The sequence below is a fragment of the Parambassis ranga genome, chromosome 2, assembly GCF_900634625.1.
Source record: "Parambassis ranga chromosome 2, fParRan2.1, whole genome shotgun sequence".
NCBI lineage: Eukaryota > Metazoa > Chordata > Actinopteri > Ambassidae > Parambassis > Parambassis ranga.
The window spans coordinates 5,939,281-5,959,041 of NC_041023.1; the positions used below are offsets into that span (position 1 = coordinate 5,939,281).

Here is a 19,761-nt window from a genome sequence, read left to right on the forward strand (position 1 = left end):
ATTAACACATCTAACAGTCTTAAGAAAAAGCTTCCTGCTCTGCACAGAGTGATATAAAAACTGGTCTGAGCAAAAACATATCTGACAGCGACTGAATTTGAAAAAAGCTCTTTGCTGCGTTTGATGTCCAACACTCAAAATCACTCCAAAAGTGAGCACCTCACTCACAAGATAGAGACAGAAAAAGAAGCCATCTCTTCTCTCTTTGTGTTATTATTTAAAACATCACCAGGCGGGTTTTATCCTCAACTCTTTGTAGCAGATGGTCATCTCATCTTTCTTTGAATTTTAAAATATATTTATTCAGTACAGATGATACAAATACGACCAGAGACAGAATAACTGACAACACAAACATCTGTAGCTAATTAGCCTGCATCTGCAGTGCATAGTTCAACAACTGCAAAACATAGTATTCCTGTTCCTCAGGGTGACTGAGCAGCAAACCCCTTAACAGCAGCTCATCCTCTAACCATCCAAATATGAACATCTCCTAGTCACAGACAGGTACATGTTCAAATATACCCCTCACATGATGGTAGAATCAAAAATTTGTGCTTAAAATGTACCAGGCATTTGCATGGTTTACCAGAATCCAGGTCAAGAATTTTCACTTGAAACCACAACACAATAAGCAGCAGCTAACCGCCAACCAGCAGGTACATTCTAAATGTGAGAGGAAATAACTTTCTGGGATCCAACTAGTGCCAACAACGTGAGACGCACCTCAAAAACAAAGGCCTTGGGCTTGTGGAAAGCCAACAACAAGGAGAGCACACCTCATTGTTCCTCCATGCAGCTACACAGAAAGACTGAGGCAGCACCAGAGATGCCCCCACTGACACAGAACAGAGTAGGCATCAGTGTCAGCAGATAACAGATTAATAGGTGAACCACTGCTGTGATCACTTAGAAAGTGACAGAGTAGTTAAAAGTGCTCGACTAAAAGAAAATGTTTTGGTACGCATTAGTGTTTAACAGCCTTTTCCAGCAGCATCACGACCTCCTTCAAACACACAAACTCTATCAGCAGACAATAAACTTTATCAAGTGTAGCCTCTTTAAAATTGTTTTGTGCAAACCTGGATGGTGTTAACCAAATAAAAGAAGGTCAGCAATTAAAACATTTTAATGATAATGAGAAAAATTAATTGCTTCATGCCTAATTATTATATCTTATCGTACAGATGATAAATTGCAATAAAACCTCAAACCATGAATGAGCGGATTTATTATTTTTCTTTCTTTCTGCCCCTCCCTTCCCCATGTTTTTGCCTCTGGCTGGGAATCAAACCCTGACAGCGTTATGCTATTGAGAAACAGAACTCAATACCTTGTTGACCTCCAGGATTTCTCTCCTCTCTTCACTGGCGGGGCGGCTCTGCCCGCCTGAGCGGTCCTCGTGTTTGGAGCCGTCATCCTCCACAAAGGGTATCAGTTGCTGGAAGGGAGAGCAAAACAAAAAAATCTGGCTATATTACTTACTGTAAGCAAGACAAGTGTAAGAGGATCACTCCCAAAATGCTGACTTGTTCGAGTGAACTGAACTGTGTTATCGCTTACAGTAGTACAGTAAAGTATACACTGTGAAAGTATCGTGCTGCTTTACTTTTGTGACTCAGCTGGATTAAAACTCTCTCTTCCCTTTGTGATTTTATGTACATATTTTTATTTATTTAATCTCAGTGATTCCAGTTATAGGTCAGATTTACATGAACTCTAAGCTATAAGATATGTGCTGTCTGATACTCTTGTTCCCATGAAGTGGTGAAAAGGGGCATTCTGTGTAAGCTCTCCTTAACACAGCCTGACTCTTCAGTGAAGAGAGAGACAGGACAGTGAGAGAGTGGGAGAGAAAGCGAGTGGGAGATTAATTCATTTTTAAACGCTCTGTGTGCTTGACCTTGTCTGCCTGACAGGCGAGAAGGCAGCATTCCGGTGAACCACAGGGTCACTGCCTGCTGCTTTACATCGTCACACTGCCCCCTAGTGGCTGCATCAAGTGATGAGAACAGGAGGGCTGCTGCAGTCACACACATCAAGTAATCTATGAATGTCTAGAGAACACACTGTTCCTCATATAACACACAGCGAGGATATAAAGCACCTATAGTGAGGATGTGTGATTGATGTCGTGCTAGATAATCTTTGCAGCGCCGGCGCACAGAATTGAATTTTGAGAGCATAAAGCACACATGGTGTTAAAGTAGTCAAATATAGTCCTGTAGACCACAGGGTTTCAATAAAGGCTGCGAGGACACTGCAGTCGTTTTTGAAACAAGAAGTTTCCTTTCCAAAACAAAAACCGTCATACCAGACAAGATCACAAACACAGATTAGGCAGGAGGAGAGTCTCCAAACAAGTTACAAGCCAATAAAAAAGGCCTAAAAAAGACTAAAAAAAAAAACACACCTTGGACCAATAATGACTTGGCATGATTCTAATCTAAATTGTGCAAAGTTCTTCAGAATATTATGACTAAATAGAGCATTTTTGGCTTGAGGTTGTGCAGCTGCATCCGAGGCCCTGCAAGACACGAGACAATGATTTACCAGATTCGTCTGGAAGCAATGATTCACCGAGTGCCGAGGCGGTCAACATAAAGACTAACACAAAGGAAGTTAGACAGCAATGTATACAGTATGAGCAGATGAAACGAGAGGCGGCTGCGAGAAAGTCAGATTGAGGAAAACAAATGAAGAGGACAGGGAGAGAAAAGAAAAGAAAAACAGAAAAAGGGCAGAAATGATTCAAGAAATGCAAATAAATAACAAAGACACAGAGAGGAGGGGAAGAAAAAAGTGACACAAAGACATAAAAATCTCTCAAACATTTGTTCCTCCTGTCAGTTTTCAGGCTGAGCTCCATGCCAAACTGTACAGTCTGACTCTTGGAGGGAGAACAGACAGCAGTGGACATGTGCAGGATATTATTCCAGACAAACTATGAGCTTGCCTCCAACTTTAAGTAGGAAAAGATGAAAGTTTTTTCATTAAATAATTTCAAGCTGGAGCCAATGACATATTGAATTTTAAAGGTAGCGGGCTGATTTTGGCAGCTTGTGTAGGGAAAAATGAAATGTGCTGAGTAGGGTGGGAAAGATGGATGGAGAGTGGATTGTGTGTGTGTGTGTGTGTGTGTGTAGCTGTGCGGCATGTGTGTGAATGTGCCTGTATGAGTCATAACCCCTGCCTCGTCCACAGGAAGATGGATGTGGTTTCCAGCCTGACAGAGAGGAATAGGCAAATGAAGTTCTCCAAGTTGCCTCACGGTGACGAAAAGGAAAAAGGACCGTAAAAAAGACACAACCAGACAAGAATCACAAAACAATAAGAAAATAGCATGTAAAAGGAGAGGGAAGTGAAAGAGCATGGTCGCTCACTGCAGGTAATGACAAGGAAGAAGGGACGTAAAGTAGAAGAGAGTGAAATAAAGCAAAGAGATCGACTGAGAGAGAAAAGGAAATGGAGCGGGAGCCAATATCGAGCAAAAAGGCGATAAAAGGTGGAAAAAACGAGTGAAAAGAGTGTGTGAAGGAGCAAAAAGCTGCAACCAACCGACAGCTGGACAGAAAATGGGGGAGGAAAGCGCTGACGTGTGCACTTGGTCCAGCTGTTCATTAAACGGGTCTGTTGCTAATTAGGCTGCGATGAGGTCACGCTGCCCAAGTCATTGATTCCACTTCCTGTTTCAGGCAGCCAATAGTGAGCAGCTGTCAGGCAGGCACCTGAATTCTCCGAGATGATAAATGGCATGGACACCGGGGCCAAAATCAACAACCCCTCAGCCCCAGACAAACGTGGTGAGCTGAGCTATTGGCTGGTCAGCAGTGGACTGGGTCTCAAACCTCAAGGGGAAAATGAATAAACATTTAAATAAGAAAGTGGAAAGAGCAGGGAGGGAGGGAGACCGAGATGGCGTAATGACTCAATAACGGCAAAGGAAAATGTCAAAGAAAGACCGTCATAGATTTTGATTTAGGGTTTGTGCATAGATCATTTGAAACGCTTCAGTGCGACTGTATTATTCAATGTAGAAAATGTACACGGTGGCAGCCATCACAAATTTGTTCCAATTTAAGACTGGTCTCCTCCCACACCCTCCTTTATCCTCTGTAGGAGTCTGGAGAGAGAGATTAGCTTCAAGCCAATCTGTAGAAATTGGGAAGGGACTGTCGCAGTCATAAATCCAATCAAACAGTGGCGGATAGCCCGGCTGTAGCCCCGCATGGTGCCTCGCACAGTGCATACCCAGCTTCCTCTATGTGTGTGTCCGTGTATGTGGCACCATGCCTTTGTGCCACGCTACACTGCACCGCACTGTATATATAGTTGTGTGTATGTGTGAAGGAGCAAGGCTGAGCTAAAGTGTTGTTCCTGAAGGTGGATGGTGACGGTAACCAGCAGTAAAGAGACTCTAGAGACTCCCCTGAAGCGACCAATGAATCTGCTGCAAGAAGAGAAAAGACAGACCTAGGGGGAGTAGGTGAGATAAGAGTCCCCCAGGGTAAAGATGTGTGCAGCTTTGTGACTGTGTGTGTGTGTGCGTGAGGAAGTGAAGATGTGGCAGTAAAATGGCCTACTTCCTTTAAACTAACAGCTCCCTAATTTAGCAGACAGTTTGTGTGTGAAAAGCTGGGCTATATAAGGCAGCAGCTGAAAGCACAAAAAAAAAATCTTGACAAGAAGATAAAGCATGGGTTGATGTTTGAATATAAGGTATCAATCAGTCATATTAAATTAAAACTTTAGCACTACAACATGCTGTAAAATATAACTGTAGCAGTAGGTGTCACAGTAGAACTCATGCAACTCTAAAGTTCTGCATAAATATGACCCAAAACATTATTTTATTTTCAAGTCCTGAAAGTAGAAAAGGAGAGCTGAAAATAAACTGAAATATCACACTTAGTCATTTATGTATTATCATCATTATTTATTAAAAATTATAGAAAAACCATAGACAGAAAAATGTTGCACAAATGGAGGTAAGTTCACTGATACTCTGCCTAGGAGTGGTCTATCAACAAGTCATGTAACAGGCTGCAAGGTCACAAAGGTACCCAAGGTGACCTCTAAGCAGCTGAAGGTATCTCTCACATCATCAGTCACTGCTCGCCGTAAAGAATACCACTGCTGTTTGCTACAGCTCACGTGGACAAACCACAGGGCCACAGAGACAGGTGAGACAGAACCTGAATAATATAGCTTAAATGAGAAGCCTAACGTTGGGAGACAGAATCAGGGTGCCGCATCTCAGTATGTGAGCCTATCCCATCTGTAAAACATGGTGGTGGTAGTATCATGGTTTTGCTGCACCTAAACCAGGATGACTTTCCAGCAATTGATGGAACTAGGAATTCTAAATTATACCAGTGAATATGGGTCTGGGAGCTCAAGCAGACAACGTGGGTCATGCAGCAAGACAACAACAACCGCAACCACACAAGTCTCTTTTTTTAACAAAAGGATGCTCAAATCTTTGAATTTTCTGAATTACATTTTTTTCAAGTCAAAATTAGGATTATTTTGATTTGAGATTATTCCAACTACAATGTTGTTAAAGAACCTGAAATAAGCAGTTAATGTGAGTTAACCCCCTGATGTTTTAGGTCATATTTATGCAGAAATGCAGAAAAGAGTTCACAAACATTTGAGAAGCACTGTATATGTAATAGACAGGGATGATGATCCTTCTTTGTGTTTGAACAGCCAACATTTGTTTGCCCTAATAGGACCATATATTGATTTTAACCTTCAGCCATGCACGTACTTTCCCTTAAATTAATATGACAAAAATCAGTTAGTGTTGTCGTGCCTCACCTCTGGTGGTATGGGGTCCAGCCCGGCACAGTTTTCGATGCATTTATCGTAGACGAGGCGCAGCTTTCGGAAGAGCACAGAAAGCATCCGAAGGTGCTCCTGGAGTTTCCCCAACCTGTCCTGATGGGTGTTGGGGTGGTAAGTGACTCCATTAGGCAGCTGAGGGGAACCACAGAGGAAACATTGTGTTAAGCAAAGAACAAGTCTAGAATTTTGTTAGTGCTAATAAAAAGCAACAGCCATTGATCTCCGCTGACTGCCAAAAGCACTTCAAAGCCTCTGCTGTTCCCTAACTGGTAAGAGACTGGTAGAAACCTTCCACTAATGCACAGATGATGTGATTGTATTTATACTTAAGAAAAACGTGATCTTATCTACTTAAGAACATGAGAAATTGGATTATACAAACACTTGAAAAAGTATCTAGCATCTTTAACAAAGTTCCTCAGTCGTTCATACATCTAATAGTACAGAAGGTGATGATATCATTTGATCATGCAACAATATGACAGCTGGTCCTGACAATATGATGAAAAAAAATCACATTTAAACTCAACAAACTGAGTGAGTTCAAAGGATCAACAACTTCAACTTGCTGCACTTTGAATGTTGTCTTATTCTGAGGCATTACTGCCTTTTAACTACAATGAGTGTTAAAGAGTAACAACACATGTTTTTATTGAGAGGATCGACAAGCCTCTGGGGCCACACTGTCTGATTATAAACATCCTACATAGCATGAAACAAGTCTGCCTTCGGGGCAAGCAAAGTCAGACACACACACAGAGAAACAGAGCAGAGACAGACAGAAAGAAAGGAAAGGAAAGGGAAGCTCCACGAAGAATTTTTATGATATTAAAGGCAGCCTGTGATCTGAAAAAACAAGTCACAACAATGCTGTTTGTGCATTCTGAGGCTGAGGCGTGCTTGTTGAGCCCATCTCTGGCAGTGATTTTAATAAGGTGTAGAAGGAGCATCTCAGAGGAGGAGGCAGACATCCATGATAAACTTGTGTTGACCTCGTCTTCAGGACACAACCAAAGCTGAACTACACACGAACTGCAGAGCAAACCATGTCCAAATGAACTAAGGAATCCACAAGCTTATTTTTAATCTATCTAAAACCATTTTATACAAATACAGGATGAATTTGAGGTATTAGTATAAACTGGTAAACCTGATTTATGACAGTAAGTGTGACTATATAAGCTGAGACAAGGCCTGAGAAGACCCAAGACTCACTGCAAGGACTATATCTCAAAGTCAGATAGAGACGCAGGGATGACTGTATGCTTCTTCCCCCTCTTTCAACCACATCCCCAAGGGACTAAGGCAGCCGTTACATGCAAAAGTGTTACACTACCTCTGCAGTGACACCACATATCCACCAATTTGCTTTGACTACCTGGGCAATGCACAGGTTCCAAACTGGCGAGGAGAAGAAAGTGCTTGTCACCGGGGAATATACTATCTTGTAGATACCTCCTCCAAGCAGACTTGAAAGCAACAGAACATCCTCTGCCAGTATGTCCTGACACAAATCGTCCCATGTTTGCTGAACTCTGGGATCAAAATAGAATGTAAATGTGTAATTTTTTGCCAGCTCACATGACTAGATTTTAAACTCTCCTCTGTCTCTGCTGGATTCTAATATCTGCCGGTTTGGTCCTTTTAGCTTTGCCAGAAATTAAGTTAAAATTTAAGCGCTGCTTATAATTATTTCTGCCAGCTGCATTCAGCGTGCCTATTGGCATCAGTTCTCCTGGCATCAAACCCATTCATGTCCTGACTGACACTGATTTTGTTATTTGCATAACAGCTCTCTGTCATCAGACCTATTATTACCATTTTTACCTAATAACAGACTCTCTTGTGGTGATGTGTTTGGTGTCAGCGCAGTTTTTATCTGTCTAGTCTAGTGACGTTATTCTTCGAGCATTAATGGTCTGAGACAGACATGTGATGACAGGAAATCAGCGGAGAGACACAAACCTGCATGTTTCTGAGGAGCTGGAAGATCTCCATGGTCCTGAGGACAATGTCTTGGACTGTCTCTTGGCCTATGCGACACAGCGAAGCTGTGTTGACGTCTCGTGCAGCCTGGGCCTGCTGCTGCTGCTGCTGCTGCTGTTGCTGCTGCTGCTGTTGCTGTTGCTGCTGTGGCGGCGGCTGTGCGCCAAAAGGGGACACCATAGGAGGGGTCGTCATAGTAACAGCAAGTGAGGATGCTGGTGGAGGAGGAGGAAGAGGTGGGTGTGAGACCAGGTGGCTATTCCACACCAAAAGACCTTTACATGCCTTGAGAGAGAGAGAGAGAGAGAGAAGATGACAGTTAATAGAAGTATTGAGTGGCTCAGCAACAGCCACATTAATAAATAAAATATTGGGATGAGAATTTATCATCTCTTTATTTATTTAACAGCTTCTTAACTGTTACAAATCCACTCACACCAGCTAAAAGATTTAATACACACAAAGTCTCAGGGCTAACGCTACATGACACTTAAAATAAGTTGTATAGAGTTGTCTCAAACACAATTAAACCTCTGTTTACATTATTAAAAGTCTTTTAAATGCTAATTTGAACTTCAAATGTCACACACCGGTACATTCAGTGGAGTAACACGTCATAGTGCCGTGGTTGTCACCAAAGCTAAGTAAACAGTCACACGCCACACGACACTTTGTCGCCTTTCTCCGCCTCGATTTCTGATCTTTGTTTGCCCACAATAAGCGTAACACAACAGTGACTGCTGATGTTTACTTAACAGCACACCAGACGACGTGTAATGGTACCTGTGTGGTGATAAATTATCTCTTTAGTGGGCATGTTAAATCCTCCCTGCTCTGCTCCTAGGATCTCAGCTGCTACTGCTGCAAGTATCGCGAGATTTCCGTCTTTGACACCGTGACTACAGCGGCCGTAAAGAACAATACAAAGGCGCAACTTTAAAAATAAAAGCGTTATTTTTCAGCTAATTTGGCGGATTTTTTACCAAAAGAAACTGAATTAAGAACTATATAGACATTTAAAAATATTAGTAATACCTGTAGCTGGTGTTTTTATATTCCCTTCTTCACTTTTAAAGTCTGTTTTAAAGTCTTTGCAAACTTTACGGTAAAGCAAGACACCCTGAAAATTTGTTGGGGGTATTTAAGGTAACAGCGACATTTGCTGGTTTATTCTTATATAACATTTAGTTTTATTAACACCCCCCACGCCAATTTAAAGCACGTGATCACAGCTTCTCACTGGTCATTCTTTTGTGTGTATGTGTGTACTTTGTGCTACATTAAATCCCCTTGCACCCATTCATCCATTATTTATACTGTACAGCTGTGCTTGGATAATTCTGTCAGCCATCAGTGCAAATTAATTTGAAATACAAGAGGTGTCACAGGCAATAAAAGCTGCTCTCTCAGCGTGTGCGCTGCCATGCAGCAGAATTACTGCTTTGATTTACACACACTAGAAATAAGACCTTTATTGGAGAAAAAAAAGCAATGGGTTCGCCTTCAGGCTTGAGTGGGGCTGAAAAAGTAGATTAGGATGCCATTACTTAATTTACATCATTCATTCCAATTTGGGGTTACAGGCTGGATTTTAATTTTCCTTTATCTGAAACACATTTTGTGTAATAATAACCTCAATTTTCATTTCTTTTTCACTTATTCCCTCTTTCTAGCTGCAACATGCAAAACTGATAGGCTTTGAAAAACACACGCACACACACAGTGCCAAGTTCACTTGACTGCCCACAACTTCTTAATTGCAGACAGAGTGCTGGTTAGCTTGCCAGGATGAATGAGCGTTACTCTTACAATTCCCCATCTGCTGTACGGCTGGACCAACTGAGGCATGCTACTTGGAAATGAGCTCCTCTATAATCATGCAGACTGTCTTCTCGGTGTGTTTAATTGGGAGGCAGAGGCGGTGATGGTGAGTGGGTGGAGGCAGGTAAGAAGATGAATATGCTGGAGTATACATTATATGATGGAATTTTAAAAATAACTCTCTCTCTCTCTCTCTCTCTGTGCATGTGTGTGTACAGACAGGCTTTCTGCAGACCCTTAGCGGTATTGATCAAATCAAAACCAACTAATAGAAAATGTATTTTTTTGTGTTGATGTAATCGAACTGCGTTGAGACAGAATATACAGCTTCATTTGGGAACAACTTGGAGAGCAGCAGGAAGCAAATTCAAATCGAATCCTCTCATTACTTCACATCATGTGCTGTTACATGCAGCTGAGGCCGATTACATGAGACAGCACGTGGTTAGGAAACACAGATTACCTTGAAAGTCATGACAGGTTCATAGTTTTGTGTCATGTCAGTGCTGCAGGGGCTCTAACCTTGAGAAAGAGTGATGGATGGGAAAGAGAGGAAGAAAGAAAAGGAAGCAGAAACCTGCAAGAGATACTGACAGAAGACCCCTTGTGAGGAAACACAAACCGTGTAACGATTATTAGCTGAGGGGGTATCAGAACTGCAACGGATTATCTAGCCACCTAGCACATTACTCATGCTTTAATTAAATACACACTGATCTGGTGCCTCCAGGGCTAAGTTCAAGGCAGAAAGAAAGGGGAGTACAACGGCTTGCTCTGAAGGCAGCAGGATGAAAAGTCCACTCAGTTGATCACAGCAAATTCACTTCCAGAATAAGATTAGTACAGCTAAAGGTAGGGGACAGGGAAGAGCTGTGGGCTACAGCCTGTAGGCCTATGTCAATGTGGTCAAAGCTGTACAAGAAGTGATTGACCAATCTGGTAGTTGCCACATTTGTGGCTTTGGGTTTCAAGATGTGGGTTTTCCTGCAGGTTATCTCCACCATTTCTTCACCATACGTTAAGAAGGAGCTCCACTTGTGTTGCAACCATGTCCTCTGTAGGGGCTTGGGTGATAAAACCCTGACACTGACCTTATTGACCTTTTGCCAGATATCAAACATATTGAAAAAATATTTTTAAGATCATCATGAAGTTTAATTAGAACTGTTTCTAGACATATTTAAAATAAATGACTAGTTCTGTGCTGGCCAGCCATCTGTCAGTTGTTATTAATGATGTCCTTGACCGCGCCACTGAAGCTCGGGACACCTACAGCTCCTCTCACACTGCAGGATATTGAAACGGTAGAAGAAGGTCAGACTCATACAAGCAGTAAACAGCTGTCAGCAGCAGGCCAGAGTCCTCTGGTTCCCCAAAGAGGCAATCCAAGAAAATAGAAAAAAAAAAGAGTCACTCAACAGGCTCAAGGTCAAGGAGGTGGGTGATAACAGGTATCAACCTGCTGCCTCAAGGGTGCATTCATTTTTGCTCTTGTTGCCCAGCAACAGAGCTGGCAGCAAAGGGTTAAACTGACATAGCACTTTGTCACAAACAATTTAATAAGACAATAAATCAGTCTTTGAAAGCAAGACTCATAAGAGAGAGGGGTTTGAAAAAAAGAATGTTTTATTGAATAATTTATTTCAGCTCGTACCTGACGACAGTACAAAGTCAGATGAAATATTTATATCATGATAAAAGTACACTCAATGATTTCCAAATACAGTACATATTTCTGGTGTGATAGTTAAGGCATAGAAAAAGAAGTTAGTGTGTGTGCAAAGGCGGTCTGTAACAAAGTTTAAAGAACAGGAAATAACATCATCAGATGTCATTTAAATGTCATAAATATATTTAAAAATCTCATGAACGTCACATATTAATACTCATTTCTTTAGGACCATCCACACTAGAGGTACTCATTGTCACACAAGCTTGCCATCAGCAAATTTAAAAGACGTCAGTACAGTGCAGGAATCTCCGTCACTGCATGTCTGTTGTTATACTGGGATCGGCTAAAGTCTTAAAAGCAGGTTCCTACTTCTTTGGAGTTTCACAGAGCGTACATCCAGGCTTCAGGTCAGCCTGCCGCTCCATCTGAATGGTAACGGAGTGGAAGTTGTAGGAGGAGAAACAAGCCTGTGTCATTTCTCTGAGGACAGTCTGAGCATCCACTGACTCATCTGTGGAGGAAGACAATGGAAATGAGACACGGCCATAGAGAGTGGAAGCCATATTTTAGGGTTAAATCAAGTGAATGCAATTCATGGTCATTTCTTCTCACCTATGGCTACATGTGCAGTCAACACAGCCTGGTTCATGGTGAGGGCCCAGATGTGAAGGTTATGGACTGCAGTGACGCCCTTTACTTTCAACAAGTGATCCCGCACGTCACTGTAACTCACCCCTGATGGAGTACCTGAGGTGCACATGACGGAAATAATATGACAAATAATGAGCGTGGTGAGAGAAGGTAATTATTATTGTAATAAATTGTAAGCAGCCTCACCTTCCATCAGGACAAGAAGGATGTCTCTCATGATGGTGAATGTGGTACATAAGACCAATATGGAGAACAGGAAGGTGCAGATGGGGTCAGCGATCTTATATTCAGGCTGAAATTAAAGCACAATGTAGAAAATGAGCATTAACAGACATGCAGATTATCTATGCAATTCCATTTGTTAGGTTTCTTTCACCCCAATCTCATTTAAATGCATCTCATACTTGCCCACATACCCTGTGTACATGCAAACCTTACTACGACCTCAGCTAACAGACCAGTGGTCATCCATGATCGAATATTCTGAAGGATTCTTGACAAGCGATGCCTGCCTTCATGCCCGTCATACCTACATGACATATCTTATCTCCCACCTGGGGTTTTTTAAACTTCACTCTCAGACTTCTCACACAGTGTGCAACATACTTCACCTTGAAATAAATGATGATGGCACTGATGAGCACGCTGATGCTCTGGAGAAGATCTCCCAGTACGTGCACAAAAGCTGCTCGCACACTTGCATTGGCCTGCTGAGCCCTCTGCCCTGAAAATAAATTCCACAACAATGTCATTGAAATTGATTATAATGTCATTATATCACATATTCTGTTTAAAAAAAAGACATGACAGCATACCGTGATCTGTGTGATTTTGTTCCAGGTCCTTTGAGTGAGGACCGTTTGAGATCAGTTTGTTGACTTTTCCTTTCTTGTGGCTGTGTCCATGCCCGTGTGAGCTGAGCCCACCGTGACTGTGGCCATGGCCGGACTGGTGAAGTGTGAGTGCCATTCTGTTGAGAGAGGGAACATTTTTGTTTACTATTCACTTAAATTCAAAAAAGTGCCTTTAAGAACCCATGAAACATCAGCTTCTTTGAAGCTAAACACAACTGCCCTCCTGTCTGTAATGGCTTTAAGTAAATATCTATGAGAAAAGCTGTATAAAATTGGAAATAAGTGTGTATTTAACTCACACAATATTAGCCAATACTGCACAACCAGAGGTAATGAGCATGATGGTGCCCTCGATGGTGTAATCATCACTGATGAGGCGTTCCACGGCCAAGTAAACCAACACTCCAGTTACCAGCCAGATGGTAAAAACGGACAGCAGGGCTCCAAGGATCTCTACAGGGAGGACATAAAACAGGGGCTTTGGTCAAACCCTGACTAGAAGCAGCTTTGGATAACTACAACTCCAAAGTACAAGAGGTGATTGATAATATATGGCTGTGGCTGACTATGTCAGTGACACTGTAAAGGCATCATACTGTACCTGCTCGGTGCCAGCCATAGCTGAGCTTATGTGTGGCAGGTCTGGAGGACAGCCACAGGGACAAAAGGCTGATAACAAAGCTGGTTAAGTCTGTCAACAGGTGGGCAGCGTCTGTCATCACCGCAAGACTGCCCGCAAAATACCCACCTGTGGAACAAGGAAGTTATTTAAATATTCCACATGAGTTTATAGAACTGATAGAAGAGCAAAGGGAAAATTGGAGCACAGAGTATGTTAAAGAAAGAAAAAAGTCAATGAAAGAAACCAGGCATTAAAGTGAAAGACTTACCCAGGATTTCACCAACCATGAAAATCAGGCAGATGACTGACACCACATAGAGCCTTTTCCTGGCATTCTTCTTCTCTCTCTCTCGATCCTCCTGTGCATGGCTGTTGTCATGGCAATGATTGATGCCACCGTTGCCATCGTTCTGTAATGCCAACTGGAATGGCTGACTGGATAAACATGAAAAAAAAATTAAGTACATGCAGTGAAGTTACAGACTGTGAGGGAGAGAGCAAGAGATACATGTTTAACTGCAGCTCTACTGGTTTTCAGAGTCAATACACCTGCTCGTGTATGTAGAATGGACAGAAATTGCTGTAAACAAGGAAAGTGGATTTTAAAGTGTGATTGGATTCACTGTGGGATACAAATAAACAAAAAATGTTCAAAATCACTAATGGGCTAAACGGATTTTTAAAGCGACCTGTAACACAGGCAGACCCAGCTGAAATGATTATGTGGAATATCCATGTGACCAACTAAAAGCAAATATATGACAACTGAACACTACTTTAGGCAAATAGCTGCAGGCAAGTGTATGACCACTTAGCACATAGGCCGTCTAAAAATAGAAAAAGGTCATTTTTCCTTAAACACAAATATTTACATGATTTGTGTGAATATTTGTGTTATTTGAAGTGTTATTTGACTGTAACAGACATTCTGTTGGACTTGTCCGAACTGGTTTCTTAGTGAAATGTGACAGCTGGACACCTCTGCTAACCAGCTAACACCAGCAGGTCAATGACAGTCATGATTGTTAAGGCAATTACTATACAACACTACAACAGTTTTAATTAAAGATTACCATGAATCTAACTATTTAGCAGAGCACATGATGGCAGGAAGCATGGCAATGTGTAAGCAGCCCAAAACCCAGTTTTCTTTGTAATATTTTGGTGATGCGGAAGAGCACAATTTATTATTTATTTAATCTAGACTAAATTCCTTTATCACAATTCAAGATTCTAAAAACACTCCTTTAGCTTCATTACATACATCTATTTGTTACAACTGCAAAAGTTATTGAAGTGCCACTCTGTTCATAAACAAATCAATCAATGAATTAGAAATTTAGAACCTGATTGGGTGGGTGTTTGCTAGCAAAGACAGCTAGCAAAACAGCCAGCTTGATGTTTGCGATGCTTTTCTGTATGTTTTGTTTGTTTTTAGTTTTTGTTGTAGTTTTACACCTGTGTGTTTTAAGCTAGCTATAGCATTTATGACGAATATTAATATTTTTTTCGCATTAAAATAAACAAAAAGGTGAAATCTTCTTCTGCTAATTATTATTATTATTATTGTTGTTGTTGTTGTTGTTGTTATATGCCGGCAGTGAGTCATGTGCCGCTGTATTCTGTGCACACCTCCCTGTGTTTTTCTCCTACATCATGACACTGAACTGAATGGAAACCACGTTTGTGCTCAGCTAATCCCTGCAGACCAGGGCTGGGCAATTATTTTTTTGCGAGGGCCACATAGACTTCCATTAGAAAGGCAAAGGGCCACGTTTCTTTCATAAATAATAATATGAATTGAATTGGAGATCACTGGCACAGTATCTACCTTTATAAATATGCTCTTGTTACATTTTCATCACTGTAAGCAGTGTTTCCCACAGACCAGTTAGCAATGTGTGTCGGTGTCACATCGGTTGGAGAGTTGGTCATTGGGGTTTATAAAGGTTAAATATACACCTGCATGCTTATCCATGACAGTTTTAAAGCTACAAGAAGCATTTTGAATCGATTCAGTTAAATCTTAATTCCCTCAGTTAGTTCTGAGTGATAAGACGAATAAATACATGCTTACTTGAACCCTGCCAGGACCTTCCCCCACCTCAACTCCATACATTACAGGCCAGTAGAATGAGTTTGCTCGCACAGACCTGTCCTTTTTCATGTTTCCAGAATGACTCACCAAATTGAAATTAAAGTTCTTACTTTAATTTGTGACTAGTTTAGTTCTAATCTTTAGATTGTGTGTCATCTAAGGAATGGATTACAAAAACATCTGAAGCTGAAGGTTTTTATTTCACTATATGAACTCAACACTGACCTCAAATGTCAGCCTGTTCTTGTTTTGTAAAATGACATTTTCTGGTCAAATAAAGGTTAAAAATCAATATGGAACTACTAAAGTTACAACAAGGCAACTAACTGATTAATAAAACAGCTTTTGGTGTTATTATTCATATGTGAATATGGGCATATAACTCTGTGTGTGTGTCCAGGTCTACTCTGAGTGTGTGCTGGTTGTATGTTGAAAAACACTCCCGCACAGAGCAGAGCAGCACAGATGATGTAAAGATATTTTTACAGAAGAAAAACATTAGAGTTAAAACTAGTTTTAAAAACGATCAAATCCCAAAGTTCTGAAATTTGGACAAGATCTGTGCTTTTTAAGAGCAGATGATGATGAAATATTTCATCTGAATGCGCCGTGGAGTTTCTTCACGCTTTACCGTACATTTCAGCATAGTCGCGCAGCATTTTTAAAGTGTACACAGCGCGACGGTGTCTCTCCAGAGAGTAGATGGGATTACGCAGTACAACAGTTTAGAAGAGACAAGGAGGGTCTTTCTTCTCTTCTATTGTGCGCACGGTCCGCGGGCCGCATTGAAGTCTGCTGCAGACAGTCCCGGGTGGAAAACCAGCAGGTCACAAGCAAAGCACGACTCACATGAGGGGTGGGCTACTAATTATGAAGCACTGTTTTAAGCCACTAAAGCTCACCGATTGATTTAGTTACACATGATACAGTATGGTCATTCAGATTGAATCAAGAAATATTTACCTCTGGGGTTGGCTGTACAAGTTCCTCGGCTCTGTCACCAGTTGAAACTTTTCTGGATCCTCGTTTCTAAACATGATGACACAGTATCAGACACACACACAAATATCTTTCAAGCTAAAAAAGTCTTCAGACTAAAACAAAAACCATGCTAATGTGGCTAATGTAACTTTAAAAAAAATACTATTATTATTATTATTATTTCTCCAAACTCCAAATCCGCGTCTGTGTCTCCTCTTTGAAAGTCTCTGAACAATGCCCACATGCACACAGACCTCAAACTGCTAAATATGTGATGCAGCCTTGTGACTAAACACTGTTTGCACCGTGTGCAAATACATCGCTGCCCGTGTGGGGTGTACCACGCATCCGAGGCGGGTTAAGCTGGATCCATACTCCGCGAGACAAAGACATTTTTCCCCCCTGCAGACGTTACGCCCACAAAATGACGTCATTTTTTGTCTCTGACCGCCCGCTGATCCGCACTCCTGTGCACAGGGTCCGGGCCGAACTTTGTCTTTCAAGGCTGTGCGGCAACCATGCTGTGATTGGTCGGAATTTATTGTGGGCGTGATGAAGTGGAGAAGCGCAAGAGCCTCTCCAGGTATATAGGTAGGTGTATAAACAGCGCTGATTCAACAGATTTAGATAAGACCATACCGGTTTTGCATGATGAGCAATAAAAGAAAGAAAGAAAGAAAGAAAGAAAGAAAGAAAGAAAGAAAGAAAGAAAGGCAAGTCAGGGTGATTTGTCACCAATAACTCCAGACAGCCATTCACACATACCAGATGGTGACTGTTATTACCATTCTATATACTCCTACATACCCGGGCTATAGGCTCGTTAACAATGTCTGTATATCTTTGCTATTGTTACTTTTAATTGCCGCATCTTCACAGCTCATCACCGGACAGTTTGAAGTATCGCAGGCACATTGGAACACAGTAGATGTGCAAATGTGGTCATAAAGGCACAAACACTGAATCTTTGCTATTGTTACTTTTAATGTCGCATTTTCACAACTCATCGCCGGACATCTCACGCTGTTGCAGGCACCCTCTCTGTATAATGCCCTCTTGCCATGGCACACGTCCTTGTGGTGTGTAAAAAAACTCAGTAAAGTCTTTCCTTATAGTTTAGTGGGCGGGCCGTATGAGGACTTCTGCACACACGCGTCTCGCGGAGTATGGTACCTCAGTGCGGAAAAGACCTTTTTTTTGTATCTCTTACCACCCGTGGAGCGCGTTCTCCGCTCTTTGTCTCGCGGAGTATGGTGTGCTGCGGCTGAAGCCTCGCAGGGTCAGGAGGAGTCCAACAAAAAAAGAAGGGATTTCCTGCTAAATAGAGTTTAATGTTGTAATCTGCTTCTGCATTTAGGTGGAGTTAAATGGTGAAAATAATGAAATCACATAATTTCTTTTAACATTTTTTACCATATAAATGACCCCAGGTAAATAATTGGGGGGGGGGGGGGGGGTGCATCACAGCAACAGACTTGCTTCAGCCTCTTGGAGCTGCTGGAGGATGCGCATACGTTTAAATAAACACCACAAAAGGGGAAAATCTCTGCACAAAATGAGGATATTTCATCATGTTCTGACCACAAATTCACATCTGTGTTTAGTCGGTTAGGGGGATCCGCCCACCTCCTGTTGGGCAGCCGGCACTCTTTGATTACACAATCAAACTAGAAGGGCCGTGCGCTCACTATCACATGGCCCCTTATTGCCCAATCAATCACACTTCCCCCTGTGTTTAAAATACTTTTCAGTGACATCGAGTTTGAGCATTTTTTTAAAATTTTTTATTTTTTTCAGAATTTACTCTGAGAATATGTTGGAACACATACATTTAGATATAGGTACGTAACAGCCAATGTAAAGTTGTCTAAAGAGCAAAACTTCAACTTACAACATCCTTTATTTTTTAGATATTGGATCATTTTAACATTTAGATGTGAATGTTTAGAGAAAAAAACGCTATTTGGTGAAGCTGTTAATAACTCGTCAAGACATCTGTGAACTTTACTACATTTACAAAAATCTATTCTAAAAATAACTGTCAGATAAATGTGTTTGAAGTGAATAAACATCCTTCTCTTCAGTTTTACCACTAGGTGGCGACATAGAACCATCAACAATGAGTATTCTACGGGTATTAAATACACAAATTAAGTGTTTTCAAATAGGATAAAAGCACTGAAATTCACAGTTCTAATGTTTATGTTGTGCAACATATATATAATACAAAGTCTAGAGTATAATTTGGACAATGACTGACAACTGTGTGGAAACAAATCCAGACTTTGACAAACTGTCAGATTGTGCCTGTATTGCAATTATATTAAGATTTATGTAAGTTCATTAGACCCCTGTGTGAATACTGGATTTAATTAGCTCTAATGTTATTCATTAAATCCAATGCTTTAAAATAAACTGCTCAAAAATGCCATCACCAAGTTGCAGTTTTACATCCATGTCTGTCCACACGAATGTAAACAACATGTAGAAACATGTGTTTTTGACATTGCAGTGATCCCTGTGACCTTTCAGATAAAAAATGTCATCATTTCATCACTCGTGTGGAGTTTCATCATAAAGGAATTCCTAATTTGCTGAAAAATAATAAACATGAACTTTGAGCCCCAGATTCTCAGCCATTCATCCTTGAATCCTGACAAAGTAAAACCTAAATGCAGACTGATATATCACTCAGAATATGTCTCGGCGTATACTGCTGCATTAAAGGAGGATTTGTGTTATAAATGTGAGCCTGCTGATGTCATAAAACCAGGAGAATGTAGGCAGCCTACATTGTGTGATGTTACATCAGCTCTTTTCAGAAAATGTTTTTAAAAACATGGCACAATCACACATTAGGTCCTGCTGGCAGCGTCCTTTGTAAGTAGTGACGTTTGTTTTTTCTGATCTAAAAGTGGGTTTGACTCTAAAAATAGAAGGCATGGAGGCTATTTTTGGTCAATACTGTCTGAGGACTTCTGTGTTTGGTTTAACCAAAAACATTTGTGAATAGATGAGTTGCCAGGGGCAGCGTGGTGAGAGGAGAACGGCACGAGGAAGGTTCATTTACACATGGCTGTTCTCACTGTTCTGTGTGGGCCACTCAACGCAAAGAACCATGAGAGCTTCACTTCACGCCACATTTGTGTGTACACATGCATGCTGGCGCTCAGTCCGCCCTGAACGAAACACACAACACTCACTGAAGCCTGAGCATTTTTCAAAG

General features: G+C 41.3%; 2 protein-coding genes across 2 annotated transcripts in view; both read right to left on the reverse strand.

Moving 5' to 3' along the window:
• Positions 1-8,721, reverse strand: part of med30 (mediator complex subunit 30) — a 29,145-nt gene extending 20,424 nt beyond the window's left edge. The window contains exons 1-4 of the mRNA XM_028398315.1: positions 8,620-8,721; positions 7,816-8,121; positions 5,824-5,982; positions 1,334-1,441 (exon numbers count right to left, since the gene is read on the reverse strand). Coding sequence (XP_028254116.1) covers positions 1,334-1,441; positions 5,824-5,982; positions 7,816-8,031 — 483 coding nt within the window. The 5' untranslated portion in view covers positions 8,032-8,121; positions 8,620-8,721. The remainder of the gene's footprint in view (positions 1-1,333; positions 1,442-5,823; positions 5,983-7,815; positions 8,122-8,619) is intronic.
• Positions 8,722-11,383: 2,662 nt separating this feature from the next.
• Positions 11,384-16,904, reverse strand: slc30a8 (solute carrier family 30 member 8). The gene is made up of 9 exons (XM_028398379.1): positions 16,518-16,904; positions 13,725-13,891; positions 13,436-13,582; positions 13,134-13,287; positions 12,796-12,950; positions 12,592-12,704; positions 12,167-12,272; positions 11,942-12,076; positions 11,384-11,840 (listed from the first exon to the last, which is right to left on the reverse strand). Exons 1-9 carry the CDS (start codon positions 16,589-16,591, stop codon positions 11,695-11,697), a joined length of 1,197 nt encoding a protein of 398 aa, XP_028254180.1. The 5' UTR covers positions 16,592-16,904; the 3' UTR covers positions 11,384-11,694.
• Positions 16,905-19,761: the final 2,857 nt, after the last annotated feature.

Excerpts from the sequence above, each read along its gene's own strand:
- slc30a8 (XM_028398379.1), bottom strand. The coding sequence starts at position 16,591 with ATGTTTAGAAACGAGGATCCAGAAAAGTTTCAACTGGTGACAGAGCCG. Across the intron at positions 12,705-12,795 it reads ACAAAATCACACAGATCACG|GGCAGAGGGCTCAGCAGGCC; the intron begins GTATGCTGTCAT and ends ATTTATTTTCAG. Across the intron at positions 11,841-11,941 it reads GACTGCACATGTAGCCATAG|ATGAGTCAGTGGATGCTCAG; the intron begins GTGAGAAGAAAT and ends CTTCCTCCACAG.